Source organism: Melanostigma gelatinosum (genome assembly GCF_949748355.1).
Source record: "Melanostigma gelatinosum genome assembly, chromosome: 21".
Lineage (NCBI taxonomy): Eukaryota > Metazoa > Chordata > Actinopteri > Perciformes > Zoarcidae > Melanostigma > Melanostigma gelatinosum.
In genome coordinates this window covers 19425748-19446217 of record NC_136654.1, presented here as the reverse complement: position 1 = coordinate 19446217, position 20470 = coordinate 19425748, and the positions used below count along the sequence as shown (strand labels likewise).

The window sequence follows — 20470 nt, the reverse complement described above, 5'->3', positions numbered from 1 at the left end:
AGGGAATTATCCACTTGCATGGAGAGAAAATGGATTTCAACCGTGTGACAAGTCAGATTGTGACGAAACGTCATTCCAAATTACAGCAAGATATTTTGGTTGAGATTAAGCAATCGTGTTTGGAAATCCATTTTCTGCCACTGGGCTTGAACCGAGTTCAGTGAGGGAAATTTAGAGCAGGAAGCTCCTCATTAAGGAAAAAGGAGCAGAGGAGTTTGCCATCTGTTACCACAATGACGGAAACACGTTTGAGGAGGGATATCTGAGCAAGTAATCAAGGAGAAGAAGCTGCTCATTGCGGATGCCTTCCTCGCATTGGTTCTACAGCAGTTATACCTGCATGGTTTGCACCATAAACTCAGCTGGTCAAGCCCGAACAAGGCACGACACTTCTTTGGGGTATTTGCATCTGTTAGCCAAAGAGGTAGACACAAACATACACACAAAGACAAATAACAAAAGGAAAAGAAAGAAAAAACAAAATGGACACGTCATTACACAGACAGAAACATGTAGCCAGGGCTTAGGTTTAGGCTGGCAACACTGGGATGTCCTCCATATTGAACAAGCCATCAGGCTCCAGATCCTCCAAGCCCCGACCTGCCAGTTTAGGATGTCTGACCAATGTCAGTGAAGTTTATTGGACTGTACATCCTGCAATGAAACCCCTGTAACCCCGGGTTTTTTTCATCAATACACACGCACAGACACCATTCACACAAACATTCTAGCATATGCTGTTAACACCCTTCAACCCATTCAGGAGGTAAAAACAAAAAACAAAAAAAAACCTAGAGATAGACCGGCAGGGCGTGGCTGGAGGAAGCTGAGAGGTCACGATAGCCTGGCAGGACAGACAGAGGGAGGGGAGAGAAGAGGAAGAAAAGGCGGCAGCAGCAGAGAGCGAAGGAGGAAGTCCCAGTTCAAAGTTACACAGCCTTCACCTGGCCCTGGCCAGTGCAAGCACACACCATACACACCTGCACGGGCCACACCAGTTATTCTGTTGATCGAGCCCAAAGCGCGCTCGACACTTCTTAGGAGCGCTCAGGTCTGATGCCGCAACAGTGAGGGGAAGCCAGCAGAGAGAGGAGTAAAAGAACCAAAACCAAAAACAATAAGGAACAGAAATCAAAAGGAGGAGAGAAATAAAGAGGAAAAAAAACAAGTAACAGTGAATCTATGAAGCTCGGCTCATTGTGCAAGAAATCACCCGCCCCCCCCCCAAAAAACACCCCTAAAGCCATTCTCAAGTGTGCCTTTAAAGACAGGACTGAACACAATTAGTGTGTTTCAGACATTAGTAAAAATCAAAAGGCATGCAAATTATAAAATCACGACATTAATATAGAAACAATTGCTTTTAGTAATCTAAATTCTGACTGGAGTTAAAGCTGAAGATAAGATGCGTATTTGGTCCAGAGGGTGTAATAAATGGAGCAAATGCAGGTTGGGTTAATTGCTGCTCGGTGTTATCGGTGCACTGTGGCTTCAAAAAGACACGGTAAAGGTGGTGGAACTAGGCAGCAGCAGCAGACTAAAAAAAGCACGGTCAGGAGTTAGCCCTATCGCCAGGGGAAGGTTTAAAGAGGCTGGAACGTGAAGAGGGAATCTACTCCTTAGACCTGGCATCAAACAGTTGACTGTCAGAAAAGCTGCCAGACCAGGAACTGTGCGATTGTCAGAATTAGAGCCGAGTGACAGCAGAGGGTGGTGTTGGAGGGATTGAGACCAGGTCTTGGCTGAGTAGACGGATCTAAAGGGGGGAGTAAGGCAAACTCATGCTGGCCGACAGCAAACTGCAGCTACTGAAGCGTGCAGATTAAGGAGGTTTACCCTGACATCACTTCCTCCAGGTCATACTCCACGATGATAACTTAGCTCAATGTAATCAGTTCCTCACGCATACTGCATAGTGATTGTGCCAAAATACGGAAAAATGCTCTCGACTAATGAGCAACATGAGCAAATTGAGGTTCACTAAATGAAATAGAATCTATAGAGCAATATTTTAGGAAAAGGAAACAGAAAACAAGCAAAAAGGAGGATATTTAGATTTTGTTTTAAACTGGCCTAATATTGCACATCAATTGATAAATAAATATACATTAATAAAAAACAAAAAGAAGAAATAAAAAACAAGTTAGTGATTTAAAACTCAAAATGACATTAGCACCTGTAATCGGAGGGAGTGAAAGGCAAGGGTTTGGAAAATATTCTCTGTGTTCTGAAAAAAAAGAACAGACAGAGAGGCCTTCAAGAAGAGATCCGTCACCAAACGAGCGCAAAATACATAACAAGTCGCCATCGCTCCTCACAATACGATCAGAAGAATATGAATCATAAGAATAAAAATGGATAAATCATAGAATAAGCAAACCTCCTTAATTTTGAGATGTAAGTGATTTTCCTTATGTTGATATAAAAGCATGCGTAAAAGCAAGCAAAGGGCAGCTCAGCAAGCACACACACACACACACACACACACAGTACTGTAGTGCAGTCTATCTGCAGGGCACAGGCATTATCAAACGAGGCCACGCACACAACACGAGCAAAGTTAATGGCTCTCACAATGCTTCAACTTCACATTCTCAAAACATACATATCACAATACCAGAACGCTAAGGGGCAAAGTGTGTGTGGGGGGGGGGTGTCAAGGGGGGAGGTGAGAAGGAGTGTGTGTGGGGGGGGTCATGCATATTCAGTTGTTATTAGCTGGGGAAGGCTAGGGGAACAGGTGTGGGGGGGGGGGTATTACAAGCAACTCTAACATTTAAATATTGCATTGGGAAGCATAACTTTACCAAAAAAAAGGCCAGGCACAATAACACACACTCAAAAAGAACATAACACACACAAAAAAAAAAATAACTAGCTTGACTTTTATCTTGCAAGATGTCACATCTGCCTGACACATGATGGGGCTCTTCTAATATGAGAGATAATTGCAGCTCACTTACCATTGCTCTCTGCTTGCTGCTTTTCCCTTTTTCTCTTCTTCCTTTTCCCCTGTTGGTTAGCCGCCAAAAAAATAGAAAGAAAAAATAGACACAGACAGGAACCTTAGTTATTATATTGCAGAATGCCCAAAACATGAAATGGAGAACAGGACTCTTTCTTTGTGTTCACTTCTTTATTCATTCTTTCTCTGCCTTTTGCTTCTGTCTCTGCCCTCCGGTTTGTAACAGCCACTGCAGCAGCCAGTTCAAAAAGGATCCCTCCTCTTTCTCATTTCTGCTCTTTTCTTCTTGTTCTGTCATCTTTTGTCTGATTTTCCTCTGCTCTGTGAACATCTAGACATCGTGACGAGCCTCTGTTTTGGAGGACAGATTTCTCAAAAGGCTGCTGGTGGAAGACTCTTGTCAGCTTGATCCCAAAAACCGGACAAAGCCGACGAGAATCTGAGCACTTGAACGTCAGAACAAAGTGTCTGAGGCGCAAAACATTCACAGAGGATTCATACAAACAACAACACGGTCAGACTTTGTTACAAAAAGGCTTAGGTCATGCCAATGAGTCAAGTCTCAGATATGAATATCACAAGAAGAAAGTCATCCCTCAGGCTAGATACAAGCTAAAGAAACAACTCATCCCGGACATCCTCGCCTATTCACCTACGACTTGTAAACTTAAAAACTTACATAGTTGTCTCGTGCTGACCAGCCTGGGTACAGCTGCATGTGGAGCTGTCGCTCTTTCCTGGCTAGCTCGTAGTACTTGGCCTGCTCCTCCCGCGTTAGGGCGTGCCACTGCAAAACAAGACATCGAAAGATTTTTTACAACGAATGAACTTAACTCTGCAGCACTGTGCGATACAGCCTTCAGTTTAACCATTACACTGTCGCTGTGATCTGTTAATTCTTACCCTCCGCCCCAGGATCTGGTTGATGGCAGCACTTTCCTTCAGTGTACACTCAGCCACCACCTTGGCCCGCATCTCCTTCATGTAAAGCATGAAGGCATTCAGAGGCTTCTTTATGTGGACCTGCTTCTTCTTCTCCTCTTCCTTTTTAGCGTCGGACTGTTTCCTGTGGAGAAACAGAGGGCTGAGGGGTGAGCGGAGTAAACCCACGACTGTCTTTTGGGTGGCGTGAGGCTGAAACGTGTGTGGTGCAGTAAAGGTCAACTCACGAGCTGAGAGAGATGTCGCTGTGGGAGGATTCCTGCTTGACGTTGGGTGTGACGATGGCTGGGTGTGGGATGCCCGTGGCGTGCAAACTGTGGTGGGGGGGCACCATGTGTGGGGGGAACCTAGAGGACAGAAGACTGTGTAAATCGTCAGAATGGACACGGGTGAAATGAGGAGATGGAACACATGTATACACAGCACTAAAGGGCTCAATGACATGTCAAAGCACAAAGGGATCACTCAATTTAATTAATTTTTTAAACAATCAGTTATAGATTCTACAATTGTAAATTATAGTTCAATCAAATGTCACACAATTTAATTTGAGTGCAGTTTTACACACAAGTATAACAGCAAGTTATGACAAACCATCAGTAAAAAAACGATTCGGAAGCATGAACTCTATATTGTGTGGGGGTAATTAAGTGCAGTTGTACAAGGATGAGTCTCTTGAATGCCATTTTGGAAGAAACCAAAGCGCCTTTCTTCACCTTTATTTAATCACAACCTCATTGAGATTTTAAAATGACATTCAAGAGTGTCCTAACCAACACAGGCAACAATTCATGTAATAGAGTCAATGAAGCGCGTCAGCTCGAGGGCTCTAAGCACCTCGCACTTTTCTATTCATAGCTAAGGAGAGACTGCGCAGGCTGAATGAACCAGAGACATCCACAACTTTTATTGGAGCCGAGACCGATCGAGCACTTCTGAGGCGTAGAAAATGACAAATGCCAACTGCACCACTTCAAGTCATTGGTGTGTTCGAGGAAACTGCATTTTTAGCATTTTAGCGCTGAGGGGTAAAGCTTGAACCATTGTGTGTTATCAAGGAATATTGCAAACCGGAGTAAAATGTTCTATCAAAGTCGAGTATCACTTCAGGTATTGAGTCTTTTATTTGCTTCCTCCCTCGTATTTTTCTGCCAGTTCGGCATTGTCAGCAGCACAGACATTTGTTTTTTATCTTCATCCCTCTGCGCTCCGATCATCATTTCATCGTCTCCCACCGCTCCGCACATCCAGGCCAGAAACCCGTATTTATGAAATCGTTTCATTGGCCAGCGCAGCCGTGCCGTGTGTGCCCGTGTATGTATGACACTAATTATTTGTGTCAGATTATTTCAATGCGTACGCGTCTTATCTGCATGCGTGTGTTTACAAGCGTGACCACACACACATTTAAGACGAGAGGAGGATGAAGGAGAAAAGGAGGAATAATTCTTTTTTCTTCTTCTTTCTTTTTTTTTTTTAAAGCAGCTCATTATCTGGCTGTGTCTGGCTGCATGGCTCCGAGCCAGAATATAATGATGAGGATAAACTCGCCAGGAACAACTACTTTCTGTTGGAGGCCATCTCAGGGGAGTGCCAGTGCGCTCCCCCCTCAAACTCTTTCCCTCTTTTTCTCCTTTCCCCTCTTCTCCCTTCATCACTGACACATTGGTGTTTGTGCCATGTCATCCGTTGATGGGGAGCTCGGCAGCAGTGGCTGCATATCGCCCATCATTAGGGCTGCTGCATTTTCCTCCCTCACTCCGTTTCCTCTCTCCCTGTTCACCCTCCCTCCTTCTCTCTCTGTGCACTTGTTAAAATTGCCTCTGTTCCAAGTTCTATTTTTTCCCTCCTTCTTTTCCTCTACTCCGTCCCGTCCCCTCACCACCTCCACGCTCCTTTTGCTTCCTCTCTTCCCCCCTCCCTTCCTCCTGCTGCTGCCACTGCATGGCCCAGGTTATGGTTTAAACATGACGGCCGTCCCTTTGAAGCATGGGGGCATCATCATCATCATCATCATCGTCATCCGGGCTCATCAGCAGCAAGCAGCGCCGTGGACCAATTTAACCAACACAGAGAAGGAGACGCAGCAGAGACCCCCACCCATCCACCCACCCCAACCCTGGGGCTTCTACGTCTCAATCTAAAAGGTAAGAATGGCTAGCGGTGTTGGGGAGGGGGTGAGGGGGGGGGGGGGGGGGGGGTCACTGGCACAGCAAGCCCAGTGTCAGCCAGTGCCATTTAATTGCCAATGCGAAGCAATAGCCCCGGTGCCTGTTTAATGTATAATGATCCGGTCGGTGCGCTTCTCCCGTTCCCAAGGAAAAGAGAGGGAGCACGATGATGGGGAACAAATCAAAGGGCAGGCTGAAGCATAAGGGGCAAAGGGGCCTTCACGTCCTCCTACCTGTCACACACACACATACACACACACACACACACACACACACACACACACACACACACACACACACACACACACACACACACACACACACACACACACACACACACACACACACACACACACACACACACACACACACACACACACACACACTATATCGGGGACCTGCGCTGCCACCAACCCCATTATCAAAATAATGTCTTTCATTTGCTCCGCTGACTGTCTTCTACTCTCCTTGGCTTTTTCCCCTCATGTCCTAAAATAATGCATTTTTAACAGGACCTAGGTGCAAGGTGCTCATTGCAGGACTGCGAGGTTCCAGATTCCTTTCCTGCATCCTAATGCGAGCTGCGAGCTGCGGCACAGGGGACCGATATACCGAAGCAGCGCACTCCTGCGAAGAACTGGCTCCCGACAAGAGTACAAGGCCAGGATGTCTTTTCTCTCCCATTTCATCCAGTCAGCCCGCTTCCTTACAAATCGTTTGAGCTATCGCAACAGTCGAGTCCATTCTTTGAACAAAACCAACTGGCTGAAGGCTATGTATGAAAGGATTCTGCCATTTTGCTGACACAATTAGACAGATTTCTTCCGAGATTTTGTCAGCAAATTGATGTATTTGCTCTGTCCTGTTCAAAACAGACTTTAGATTTTTCAATGGGAGATGTGTTAAACCCTCCCATTCTCCAGAGAGCTCCCAGAGCCCTCCCTCTATTCAGTTATACTAATTCAATTAGGAGCTTCATCACAGGGCATTAGCTCTTCCCCATGGCCAATCCCCCCACACACCCCCCACACCCCAGCCAGTATATTCAATTAGCTCCACTGGAAATAAGATGATCACAATGTAGAGGCTGTCATTAAGGGACCAAATTAGCAGTCACTTAAAGCCCAGGTTGGCTGGGTACCGCTGCCAGATGCCAATGTCTGGACAAACCCATTGTCTGACCCTTTGCACCTGAGACTTTCTCTGGAAGGACTGGGAGGAGCGAATCTGACTCTAATCCAGACACCAATCTCCAGAATGAGTTTAAATGTAACATTCGATGCAATTAGGTATTTATATTTGAAAGACGAATGGTACAAAACTGAACTGTCTTGTCTGTGAGCTTACGAACTCAAGCTTTCCCCGTATTCTCAGGGCTGAGCTTTAAAAAATGTCCCCCTTGCGTCTCCTCCATCCCTGCATCTACATGATCCATCAATGTCACAGAGGTCTAAACACGCCGCCCTCAGGAACTGCTTTTCCAATCAGGCTGTAATTAAACTGAAGCTTGGCCTCATCCCTAGACTCTACACGAGCCCGGCTCATAGTCCCCTGCTGCAAGGGCGGAGGAGGAGGAGGAGGAGGAGGAGGAGGAGGACGAGGGACGAGTTTGTTTTTGTGTTGTTGCTTTTTAGGGCTTTTAGTCATCTAAAATGTATTATTTTCGCCTCCCACACAATATAGAGGACACACATCCCTCGAGGGAACAGTAAGTAGTTTAACACCGACTGACGAACACACACATGTATACAAGATGGCAACAAATACACATACCCCCCATGGGTGCACGAATGTCCACAGCAGCACTTGCGCTGGACCCTAATGGGCTGGACCAAAGCGCCAGCCAAGTGTCAGGCCACGGCGTACATATCTCATCTCGTCCCCATCAAAGTGTTGCTGTGTTTGTTTATCTGTCTGGCTGCTCAAGCTCACAGCATGGACATGCCCCGGCTCATTTCAGATCTGCCTGACATGCAGTGGGGGTAAATGTTCTTCAGGGGCCTCATTAGAAAATGATAAATATAATTAATATTTGAGCACGCTAGCTGGAGCCCCGCACTAGAGAATTGGCCTTTTGAACACAGGGATGTGGAGTGTGAGCTCTCCTTAAGGGGAGAAGTTGCTGCTCGCCGTCTCTGCATGCGAGCGTGCATGTGTGTTGCTTGTGCATTGCCCTCACAGCCAACACACACACACGGACGCACAACTAAAGGTATGAGTAAGTGTGTGTGTGTGTGTGTTTAGCTCCTAGGTCTCAACTCACCTTGACATGGATGCGTTGACAGTGAGCGCAGTTGGGTAGGGGTGTCTGAAACCCCCTGTATAAACAGGTTGACCTTGCCTGGGAAGGGGGAAGAAAAGAAGAAAGGTAAAGGAACAGGGTTGATGGAAGAGGAGAAGTTAAAGCCCTCTCCCCACGTGGGCCTCTTTATTCTCATTTGATCAGGACAAAAATCTAGGGGATTGCAGAGCGCAGATCAAAGGGAGGAAAACTCGGAACAATTTGAATGCCACAAATCTTGATAGCGATGGCTAATTAAATTTCATAACCCTTCGCTCGGTGTCGACAGAGCGGGGCCCTGTTCCTCCCCGAGCTGGAACTAGGTGTTTTGTTGTGATAATTAAAGACGAAGCGCGGGTCTCTTTAATGGAGCCATCACGCTAATTGAGGTCTACACATCCAAAGACAAACAATAATGAATGTAAATTTATACCAAAATAAAGTGCAGCAAATCAAAGGGCGCCGTGGCTGTGCTCGGGGCCTCTCTCGGTATTTAGATCGCGGTGAGAAAACATTAAATTAACAGAGCTTAATTTGTAGCCTTTTGTCATATTAACAAGTGTTGACAAGAGTTACCAGGGGAGAGCCCCCGTGTGGAATTGTGGGTAAAATACGGGCAATCACGGTTCATTACTCTAATTGGACCTTACAGAGACATGCAAAATAGTATTTGGCAAGTTGAGGTTGGTGAGGGCCTGAGGAAGCTGCAATGGGCCGCTGTGGTCCAGGAGTGAGTGTATCAGAAAGTTAAGCGATCAATTTTGAGTTTTAGGGGCCTTAAACAGAGAGAGACGACCCACCTGGGGACCGAAAGGAGACAGAGACAGCTTCCACAATTGACTTTGTGTACATAAAGAACAACATCCTGCTACTATTGTTTGCTGTTTCTCTCGTTAATGCTCTGGCTTCATACACAGTTTATTAATCGTGACAATAGGTGGGTTGAATGCAGTAGAAGGAGTAAATAGAAAAAGGATTCGCTTACTGTGGTACTAGCCATCCTAACGGATGGGGGATCTGGCCGACAGCGCCAGGTGACAGCGGGTAATAAGGAGATATATCTGGAGGATGTGGAGGCCTTGGGATTCCTGTGGAAGAAAGAGGATGACATGAGCAGGGAGGAGGTGGACAGACAGGATGACAGAGAGAGAACCACATCTTTGTCGGTGCTGAATTCATTCTTTGGTGAGAGTTTCACATCTGAAAGGGGCACACGCATCACAGGGGTGCAGATGGGAGGATGAGGAGGATGAGGAAGAGGGCTTGTTGCTCGCATGTATACAGTGCTAAATCACACTTCCTGATCAAAAGGCCTTTGAGGCGGCGGCACAATGTGTTGGAAGAGGCAGAGGGGAGAGAGGTGAGGAGAGAATATCAACACGATTCTTCTTGTCACATTTGTCTTCGGATTCAGAGGATTAATTATATAAAATGACTGAAGTTTAGAAGTTAACAAAACAACAATATAATTAAAGCCTTCTCTGTGATCAGAGAGGGGCTAATCCAGGGCTCCAGGTTGAGTCAGGCTGATTGCCACCGACTCACTGGCTGGATGGATATGGATTCTACCCGACATTACACATGAAAAAGTCATCATTCGAATGATGCAACTGTTATTAAGGGATCGCCGAGCAATCACAGCGTCAACACGGTGTTGCTTTTGCTTCCCGTGGCGGCGGACGGGCTAAGAAAGTGCACCGACAAGCTGCCCTGAATGAATGCCTTGAAAAGGTCTCGTGCACAGCAAGGGTGTAAAAATAACTTCCTCTCTCACGGCGAACTTAAAACAGGGACCACTAGACACGTGTAGAAGCACAGCAGGGAGGTGTGTGCGCTGGGGAAGTGGGAGACTTTTCATTTTGGCTGATGTGCGTTTCTTTCACACAGCTGGCTCGCCCCGGGCAGCTGTTGCCGCAGATATTTTGACCCGTGCCGACACGGCCGACGTAGAACAGATCGATCTTCGTGGAGCAGAACTTGGACGGTGTCGGCGGTTACACCCAAGCTCTGCAGCGGATCCAGGTTATCCAGAAACAGACTTTTAAAGGATGATTCTGTTACCGATGGACAACGTGCGTTTGTCGCTCAGCGGAAAAATTACTTTTTTCTCGGAGTACAACAAAGCAAATTACAAAAGCAAATTCTATTAAGAAAGGAAAGCCTTTCAAAGATTATCCCATCGCCACCCAGCGCTGAAGACCTAATATAGCTCATTAATGAATTAAACACTGAGCCCAATTAAGCAGCCCTATTAAGCACTACATTAAACAGCAGCTGGCACATTATTTCCCCTTTGTAAGGACCATCATAATAAGGGAACATTATTACCTAAAACATTGACTGGATCCACCAGAGACCACTGGAAAGACTGAAATTATTCCTCGCACTGGAAATGCATTAACCTGAAAGGATTGGCTGACAAGAATGAAGAGCTGGATGGAATATGCTGAACGTTTGTGGGAGAGGTGTGTGGGCAGAATCTGACTTCTAAACGTGGACGGTCGACCATCAAGAAACTGTATGAATCCAAATTCTCGGGTCACGTCTTCCATTTCGAGGATTTCCGCACACCGAGTTGAAGGCATCGTTCCGAGCCGACAGTCGTGAGAACTCTGGTATTTAAGGTGTGAGGACCTCCAACTACAGTGGCTGTCAAATGGGGTTGCGGCCATGAAGAAGTCCTGGTGCTTTGCTGAATGCCATATTCTTACGAGGTGCTTTACGAGCCACTGTTCAGGTTCTTGTTCTCGAATGTAAGACCACTTGTCCACTGAGGCCCAACGACGTCAATGAGCGCCATCGCCAAAGCCATCAGTAACCGGTTGATGTAGCCGCAGTTATCAACAAGAAGTACTTAAGATGACTGTGACTTTGTCTCACTTTAACTACCAGTTAACAGAGGATAGTAGGTTTAACAAGACAGCCTACTTTATAGAACACCTTTAATGCAAATACGACAGTTGAATTATCTTTTAATCTTGAATTGTTTTTACAAGAATGTGCCGACAGACAGACAGACAGACAGACAGACAGATGCCATCAAGACAAACAAAGTCCTGTACATGAGAACCACGGTGGCAGGGCGTAATAAAACATTTACACACCCATCAGTGCAAACACTTTCTCGGAGCTGAAGCGCCCTTATATGAGGAGAACTGCTTCTGTTGTTTTTCTCTACTCCTTGAAAGGTATCGGGGTGTTCAGAAGTTTCACCCTGACACCTTTAAAACACACTGTACTGTTTACTAAAAGGTGTTTTTAGCAGGAATCAAACAGCATGACTTTAAATTTAAAAATATATACACGTACTCAGCGGAAAAATACCTGTTTTGGGATCCACTTCTGTCTGTAGGTGAGGTGGGGGGTTCCCCGGTGTGAAGTGCTCATTGCTGTAGGTGATCAGAGGCGTGAGAGGGTGCACATGGTGAGGGTGCTGTACCACTGGAACCTTATTAGACTGAGAGAAAGAAGAAGAAGAAGGGAGACAGAAAGGGGAAAGAAAAAGAGGCCATGGTGTTAATATTTGGGTTTCGGGGTTCGAGACACAGAATTACAACTTGGTCTGAAAGAAGAGCCATCAAAATTCACGGTGCTCTCGAGGCGCCAAACCGCAAAGCCGCAGTGGAAATAGTGTGGTTTGTAATTAAAAACACTTCTGTGGTGTCACCCTAGAATTCTGTAACACAATCTAAGAGGCTCGGGGGGGGGGTTGCCAGTTCACATTTGGGTCTGATGTGTGATGAGGCACTTTCAACCACGGCTGCAGTCAAGTAATCGATCATCTGTAAACCACAAAAATCAAGGCAGCGCGTGTAAATCCACAGTCATTAGCAGCTCCAGTCAGCGCTCTGCTCGCCTCCTCCTGGTCCCCCCTCTTCCTCGCTCCCCTTCCGTCATCTACTCCCCCAGGGCCCGGTTCACGGCGGGTAGGGGTGTATTGTCATAAAAGGGTTCGTGGAGAGGAGGCGGGGCTGAAAATCCATTTCTGCATTTTTGCCAAATTAGTTTTAGCTGTGTAATCTTCTCTTTGTGCTCCTAAGTGGTGCAGGCCCCCTTTTTTCAATTACCCAAAGATTACGGTGGAGCTTTGGGGTGTGCTGCCGTGGGCCCCTGCGTTAACCGGAGCTCAGCCCCTCTCATCAGGCCGGGCTGAGACAGACACACACACACACACACACACACAGTCCCCCGACCACAAGATAACCAGATTAGAGCTCTGCTGTAGATTAGGCTGGTGGAAGAGGCTGCTCTCGCCTCTTTACCCACACATCCGTATCCTGACCTCAGCAGTCAAAGAAGCAGCACTAATCAGGCTTATCATAACATGGATGATATGTTCAGGGGGAGAGGAGAGGCGAGCAGGAGAGCTGCGTGTGTGTGTGTGTGTGCGTGTGCTCAATCTGCTCTCGTAGGCCACACACCCTCATTAGCGACTTTAACCCATGCAAGAAAGAAGAAGAAAAAAAAAGCGCTCCACTGTGGCGCATTTCCAAAAGACTTTGAAAAAAACATTAATGGGACGAGATGTTGGCAAGGGGGGGGGGGGGGGCATACATACAAATGAGGCTCGGTTGCCCGACGCTCATTGACAATACAAATGCAAAGCTGTGGGCCCAGAGCAGAACTTCATGCTGCAAACTAATCATCCGCCCGGGCTGCAAGAGGTTAATATCGGGCCCCGCGCAAGAGCGTCATACAGTACATGCTCGTACTAAATTTCACTGGGTAGTTAAAGCCGTCCATTTGTATGGTCCATAAAAGCCTCGCCATCTAGACTTCTTTTCTGTCGTGGCAGTGGTGGGGGAGTGGAGAATGGGAGGGGGGGGGCATTCCCTATTGCCATGGTCCCAATGAAAGATTAATGAACCCCAGCAGAACTCCAGGGAGGCAGAGAGACTCCTGGGACTCATTCACAGCCCTGAGCTGAAAAGGCTAAGGAGAAGAGAAGAAGAGGGGGGGGGGGGGGGGGGGGGAAGGGGCGGTAGGTGGAGTGGGATTCGTTAAAAAAGAAACACAAACCGAGGCACTCCTCGTTGCGTCCTGATCTGATCCGCACATCTAGAATGGTGGGATGAAAAAGAATAAACTGGCAGATAAACAGCCAGGACGGGGGTTATGACAGCTGCCACACGCAGCTGACGAGTCTGCAGCTGCGTGCAAGAAGATGGCCTCGGCCTCCGTCCCCTCTTGCTCCCCGCTCCTACATCGCTCACCTCCCTAACCTCCTCCTTCACGACTCCCTGCTCCTCCCTCGGGTAATGATGTGAAAGAATGTTGTCGATTCTTCATCTCTTGGTGCTGAAAAGCTTTAGCGGCCATTTCAATGAGTTCTTTTGTCTGGGGGCCCCGGCCATTGAGAAGACGCTTCAAAATGCCCATCCACTGAGTCCACATTTAGACAGAGGGTGTTAGAGAGGCTGTGCATGGGGCCGAGAGACACGGGGAGAGCTGGAAGCCAGCCGATTTACATCATAGTCACTTGTGGTATAAGAGTGTGCCCCCCCCCCCCCCCCCCCCCGAAAAGCCCGGACCAAGGCCTCCAGTCGGCTCACTCCACTACAGACGGTGTGCTGGATGTGAAGGCAAGAAAGTACGTTTCCTTCTGCTGACATGGCTGAAAGCCGTCAGCGCCATTCGTCAAACTCAACTCATATGGTCAGTCAGCCGACGTGGACTTCATGTGGTCCGATGTCGTCACTCGGCTCACCTGCTCGCTCTACGTACTACGCGATCACCGCGCGCAGCAGCAGCAGCCGCTTTGTCTGCCGCTGACGTCAAGGCAGCACCCGGTGGTCCCAGCACCTGCCCCGCGGACCACTGCGGGGACAATACAAGCGCAGGACTCGTCTGGCAGGCCGCCGGGGTGATTCAGCCGCGCAGAGCCCAAAGAGGGCCGAGAAACAAAAGCAGGCAACGTGGGAGGCTTTACTCTCCCTGCTCAACAAAGGCCAGGGGAAAAGAAAGAGCACTTCCTGCCCCTACACCCCCGCTGACTCGCATCCTTCCCACCACCTCCGTCATTACAATAAACAAATATAGCAGAAGACCACAACAAACGCCCTGCTCTGCAGTCATAAAGACCAGGTTCATCGAGCCTCAAAAAGAGATTTGGCATTCAAAAGACCCTGCAGAAAGATTTAAAAGCACACTCTCGTACGAACATCAATGAGCACATTGACTCTTTCCTCATCCAGGACACATACAGCGCCTGCTGCTGAGAAAGGCCAACGCTGTGAAGTGCAGGCAGCACATAAGTACAGCAGACACAAACAGAAGCAGTGGTTTTGCCGCCTCCGGTTATGTTATTGATATTGCCACGGCTCTATTTATTCTATTCTATTCTTCTATTTCCAGCTGCAAGGCTCACATGCTCTAAACGCTCATACGCCTGAATATGTTTCCTTTTCTGTCGTTGCGTGCTCCTCTACAATCTACTATGAATGGCTAACAAACACCACCATCTCTCTTCAGTTTCAGAGCTTGAAACAAAGTAACTGTCAGTGTTATTTCATGTCAAAAGCAGTGCTGGTACGACCTCAACGCCATCTCAAGTGTGAAATATTTCGGTGGACTAATGCTGTTGCGCCACCGTGTGAAAAGAGCCTTTTGGAAGTCGACAAATGAATGAGCTGCTTCAAGTCGGACCTCTGGGGGAAAGAGGGGGGGGGGGGTACAGGAGCAGGCAGAGGGGGTGAGAAAGTGACAGCAGGACGGAGGGAGACAAAGGGAGGGAGGCAGAGAGGTGGAGGTCGGACAGGAAAAGCTGTTGGCCTTGCATTTCTGCCTGGTGGCACCTCGCAGGGCCAATTTGAGCCCTAAATGTGAAGGTGGTGACCTCGCGGGCCCAGAAGGGCCTCTGACTCTCTGCTTTATGTCATGATATGATGAGTTGTCACAACAGCTTGCGGGGGGGGCGCTAATGAGCTGTAGTGAGTCCGGGGCAGGGAAGGGAGGGCCGGGAAGAGAGGAGATGTGGGGATGACAGGGCCGTGATGGATTGAGGTCCTCTCAGGCCTCCGAATTCCAAAGCAAGCAGAAAAAGCTGCCAGAGCGCCCTGAGCCTCTCCCAGAGCGTGCAAGTGTCCCACGTCCAAGGCACATGGAGTGACACCATGCAGAAAAACACACACACACACACACACACACGACAGCAATACTGGGGAGCTGGGGAAAGTGTCAGAGAAGAGTAATTTGTATGTGTGCGCGAGTACGTGCGCACTATTTGGTTTGAGTAAAAGTAAAAACTGTGCTGCCACCAATCCAATGAATCATCTGGTATCATTCCATGCCGTCCCGTTGAAATCTGTTTACACATACGACTGCTGTTCTCCTTTGGGAGGTATAGAGTGCCCCCTCTAGGCTAAAGATCTTCATCTCCTAGCAAACCGCGTATCACACCAACCAGTATTCTCACACACACACACACACCACACACACACACACACACACCCTGGTAGCCAAATCAATCCTCAGATTCAGGGAGACAATCTAAAAGGAATATTTGGAGATTAACGGCAATGGGATATGAAATGCTCCGACAAATTAAAGGCTTATCAGAGCCACGATCTCCCAGCATACCACGCTGATTTAAAAAAAAAAACACATTTCAGAAACAATATTTCTTGGTTTAATCACTGGAGAGAGAAAGAACTCTCCACAATATTAAGAACCTGGGGATTGTAGAGGGGGAGCAGAAGGATTTTTTAAAAGCAGACATGGAGGTGTTGATCAGTTTTCTCTTGCAGAGAAGATGCGTCTCTGAGGGCAAGAGGCTCCCGAGACCACAGTATTTTTAAAAGTTAATCTATTCACTTTGCTGCAGTGACATGCCGACTGCTTGATCAGAGCGCTGAACAAAAATATGATGTGGGCCAGAGCCTTTGCTCCCCTTCCCTCCCGCTCTCTTTCAGCGAGCGCTCAAGTCCTTCGTCACCATTTATTTTTGCTTCCCATCTTTGATAGTCGGCACATCAAATGGAATCACAGAAAGGACAAGTTCTGACGTGTCACAAGACAAATAAAACCGCGCACAAATAGCTCATCTATGAAGTGGTATTTGGTAGAACTGTTGTGTTCTGCGAAGACAAATCGCCTCTTTAGACACACGTGTGTTAAAGCTTTTCCCTTTTCAATGTAAACAGCCTCTTGAGCTCTCATACCTGAGTTAAAGGGGCTTCTCTAGGAGGTGATATTGTGTCACACTGTTAAGAGCCAGACTGAATTCTGCCTTTTGAAATGCAATCAGACCCTCACAATTTCAGTTGAAAGCCGGGCAATTAAGAATTTGAATTGGATGGCAACATTAACAAAGGGATATGTTAATCTGTGAGGTTATTGAAATCTTATTTTACATTTCATGGTTAAGACATGAGCTTGATCAAATCATTTGATCAAATAAATAATATTCCTCTCGAGAGAACCGTGTCTCAGAAAATGGACTTTTTTAAATTAACTTAGAGACGCGTGTATTATTTAGGCCTTAATCTAAGATTATTGATAACATTTTGGGGATTGTTTTTTTTTGTCAATCACTAAAGTCTGTGGAGCACCAATCCATGGTTTGAGCTATGTGCATGCACATTTGATATAATTAGCATCACTAAGCACAAAAGTTTTCTATATGGCAGCACATTTTAAACACCCTCCACCCAAATACCAACCCCCTCCCCTCCCCAACCTACCACCAACCTGCACCCCCACCACAACAACAACAACAACAACAACAACAACAACAACCTGTCAGAATCATGCTAAAAGCCTCCAGAGGTAAGAAAAAGCAGAGACAGTGAGGAAGCAGGGGAGCAGTACTGCGTTACTCACCCAGCTGCTCAGATTGAGGTGCCAGTAGCCCACCTGCTGGAGGAGAGAGAGCCCGGGGCCCAGGACTCCTGCCTCGGCTCCCGTCTCCTCCGGCCCGGTTGAAACTCCATCCCGCGGGTACATGACCCTCTCGGTCCCACCCCCGCCCCCGTCTCCTCCTCCTTCCACCTGGCTCCCCCAGCTCCTCCTTCCCCTCTCTATGCCGGGGAGAAGCTCTCTCGCTTCTCTCTTGGATGCTTCTCTCCTGCACTTCTCCTTCTTTGTCTGTTTCTGCCTTGGCTCCTTCCTTCACTGTGTGCAAGTGTGCTTGCTGGGCATGTGTGGCGTGTGTGCATGTGTGTTTATCGGCCCCCCCTCTCTTTGCACTTGGTGCCGAGGCCGGCTGAACATTGTTCCCTCAGGTTTTGACATAAGAGAGTGTGTGCATCTCTTGAGGCGTCTAAAGTAGGTTCAGGGTCTGAGGCCTAGTTTCCCCCCATAAACACACAGTCATCACAATCCTCCCCACCCACCCACATCCATCCACATCCATCCTTAAAAAAAGAAATCCTTCACTCAAACCACAGAGGCTTCAGAGTCTCCTCTTCTTCTCAGCGGAAGTTTTGATGCCGGTGACAAGAAGCCAGAATGTGGACAGAGAGAAAAAAAAAAAGAAAAAAAAAACTGTGAGCAGATTTTCAGCACTGCAGCAATCTTCCCACTAGCAATAACTCCAGAAAAAAAAATACTCACAAACATACGCGCACAAAAATCAGTTATTACCCAAATCCCTGCTGTACGTTGGGCCTGTGTGTGTGTTTCTTAGAGTACGTGTGTGTGTGTGGGCTCTGCTGTGCCTCCAGGATGCCCAGAGACGAACTGGCAGCTTGAAAAGCTTTGGCTACAAGGTAAAGCGAGCGAGGCGAGAGATGGAGACAAAGAGGAGAGAGCAGGAGAGGGAGAGAGAGATAGAAGGGAACAAGACAACAACATCCACAAAGGGAGGGCAGGCTCAGCAAAGTGTGGCCAACAGTCACTTTATCTGTGTGATGCTGACAGTCCCCTCTTCATACTCACTTTCCGAGGGGGGGGGGGGGGGGGGGGGAGAAATTCTTCACTCTGACATGGATGTGGCACCTTTCTTTGCAATCCTTTTTTATCCCCCCCCCCCTCACCCTTTTTCTAAACAATACCTTAGAGTGGTGAACAATCTTTCTCTTAACTCCCATCTCGACTCCGTCTCTTTTCTTCATGTGAACAAGGCCTCGACCCCCTCCTCACTGCCCTCTTCTCTTCCTTTCTGCAACTATGTCACCTTCAAAATCCATCATTCTTCTCAGTACTTAAGTCAAATGATAAGCTTCGCGTGGTCAAGACTTTCTGTCAACAAGCGCAAAGAGATTCAAGAGAACTGTTTGACATCAGAGCACACGCACACGCACACGCACACACACACACACACACACACACACACACACACACGCACACACACAGCGACAAGGTGCAATAAAGGAGATTCAACATCAAACACAAGAGTTGTGATTTAGAAAACTAAACATGTTCCTAAAATCTGCCACGTTGTTTTAAAAAGAAATGTGTCTCAATATAAAAAACATCAATTTTAATATTAGGGAAATATTGTCTGAAGGATCAGGAGAAAAATAAAAAAAAAACGAGTTAAACCACCTCGGATAAATAAATTGTATTTTTCAAAGCAACTTAAATCTTTCACAAATATAAATTCTGCCAATAGAATAAACAGTTTCTTGAGGTTAGGATCCTTTTCATTTTTGCATCCTATAATTAACAAGATGTGTCATCCGTTTATTACCTTTTATAACCTCTAGCAACCCAAATCGGACTAATTACCATGACAAATTAAATATTTATAGAAAGAAATATTACCATCTAAGCACAGTAACATTAATATATACATTTTTAATACAACCCGATGACGCAAAATACTGAAGAAATATAACTTAACTGAGGGAATTAAGAAATAAAAATTTTTTTTAATTAAAAATATCTTTCTAAGCTACGCAAATAAAACATGTTTTCCAGCTGTATTAATGCATTTTGAAAGTTGGCAACAGAAACAACTAAAAACTTTAGAGACTTTTCTCTTAATGCGTTGTTCCTTTCTTTTTCTCCTGCACTCGTTCAGCCTCTCTGTCACTGTTAGGTCCCTGCTCTTCTCCTGGCCTGCAGCAGGCAGTCCCGAGGCCCTTAAAGCCAAAACAAAGCCCTGGGAATGTCCTTCACACAGCTCGGACAATAGCGTCGCGGCTCCAGCTTGACAAGTAAAAGAGCTCCGACAAGGCGGCGGCTAATTGCCTGCCCTCCCTCTATTCAGCCGGCCTGCCACACTCCTGCCATCTCCTTTTGTCCCACGTGTACTTTCTTAAGTAAACTGCCAGTTCACCAGGGAGTGATGGACAGTTCCCAATCACCCAGCGACAATGGCATCAACGCCACAACACAAGAGAGCACAGGGGGGAGAAGAAAATACCCGATTCCACTCCACTGTCTGGGATGTTCGCACGAGACCAGAAAGTGTGCAACACAACAAAAAAAAAGGGAGAACAAAAACTTTTACAAAACAAGGAAACGGAACGGCCTCTGACCTTTACAAATGAATTATTTTCACAGATAAATTTGAACAATGCGGAATAAAACCGTAGTGAGAGAGCCCTTTAACTAAGTCGTCTAATCTCAAAGTCCTGGTTCTCTTCGTTTAGGATATACGATCATAATTACGGTGTAATCATGTTATTTAGAAAAATCACATATAGTGATAAATTGCAGATACTAAAAGATTTCAGCCATGAACTAGAAAAAATATGAACCCTGATTTATTTATGTTAACTAAAGCAAAGAAGTAGAAGACACGATCAGAATTCCTTGACTTTAGATGCCAATACAACGTATAATATTTCAAACTGCTTCAATATAAATCGTGGAATTTGTCAATTAGATTTAATATAATTGTGTTTTACCATACAATAAACAGTAATACTATTGAGTTTGAAGACTTAGAATAATGCACCCCTGTCAGGCTGTCAAGACAAAGCAATCAAACAGTGCCTTTCATTATCCAAATTGTCAATCTGTCACTTAGCAACATAAGTGTTATAAATTGCCAAACGAAGCCCAGAAAAATACCCATGAACAAATACACTCAAGACATAATATTTAAAGCCAAATAAGCACCATGAAATAAAGCACAGCTGTAATTAAAATGTTGAAAAGTCTTACCATTTAAAAGAGCTGTATTTGGGATGCTGCTCGGCTCCTGGTTAAAACAAGCATGCT

At 46.5% G+C, this 20470-nt stretch overlaps 1 protein-coding gene across 22 annotated transcripts in view; it reads right to left on the bottom strand.

The window, feature by feature from the left end:
* The window catches only part of tcf7l2 (transcription factor 7 like 2), an 83737-nt gene that overhangs the window by 3351 nt on the left and 59916 nt on the right, over positions 1-20470 (bottom strand). For 2 of the 22 annotated variants that reach the window (XM_079293217.1, XM_079293221.1), the window contains 9 exons: positions 11684-11816; positions 9345-9447; positions 8342-8419; positions 4135-4269; positions 3869-4049; positions 3645-3752; positions 2964-3027; positions 2177-2227; positions 981-1053 (listed from right to left, as the gene is read on the bottom strand). In XM_079293217.1, the coding sequence (XP_079149343.1) occupies positions 981-1053; positions 2177-2227; positions 2964-3027; positions 3645-3752; positions 3869-4049; positions 4135-4269; positions 8342-8419; positions 9345-9447; positions 11684-11816 (926 nt within the window). Of the gene's footprint in view, positions 1-336; positions 410-980; positions 1054-2176; positions 2228-2963; positions 3028-3644; positions 3753-3868; positions 4050-4134; positions 4270-8341; positions 8420-9344; positions 9448-11683; positions 11817-20470 lie in introns of all 22 variants that reach the window. The other 20 variants (XM_079293235.1, XM_079293224.1, XM_079293237.1 and 17 more) reach the window with 17 other exon arrangements.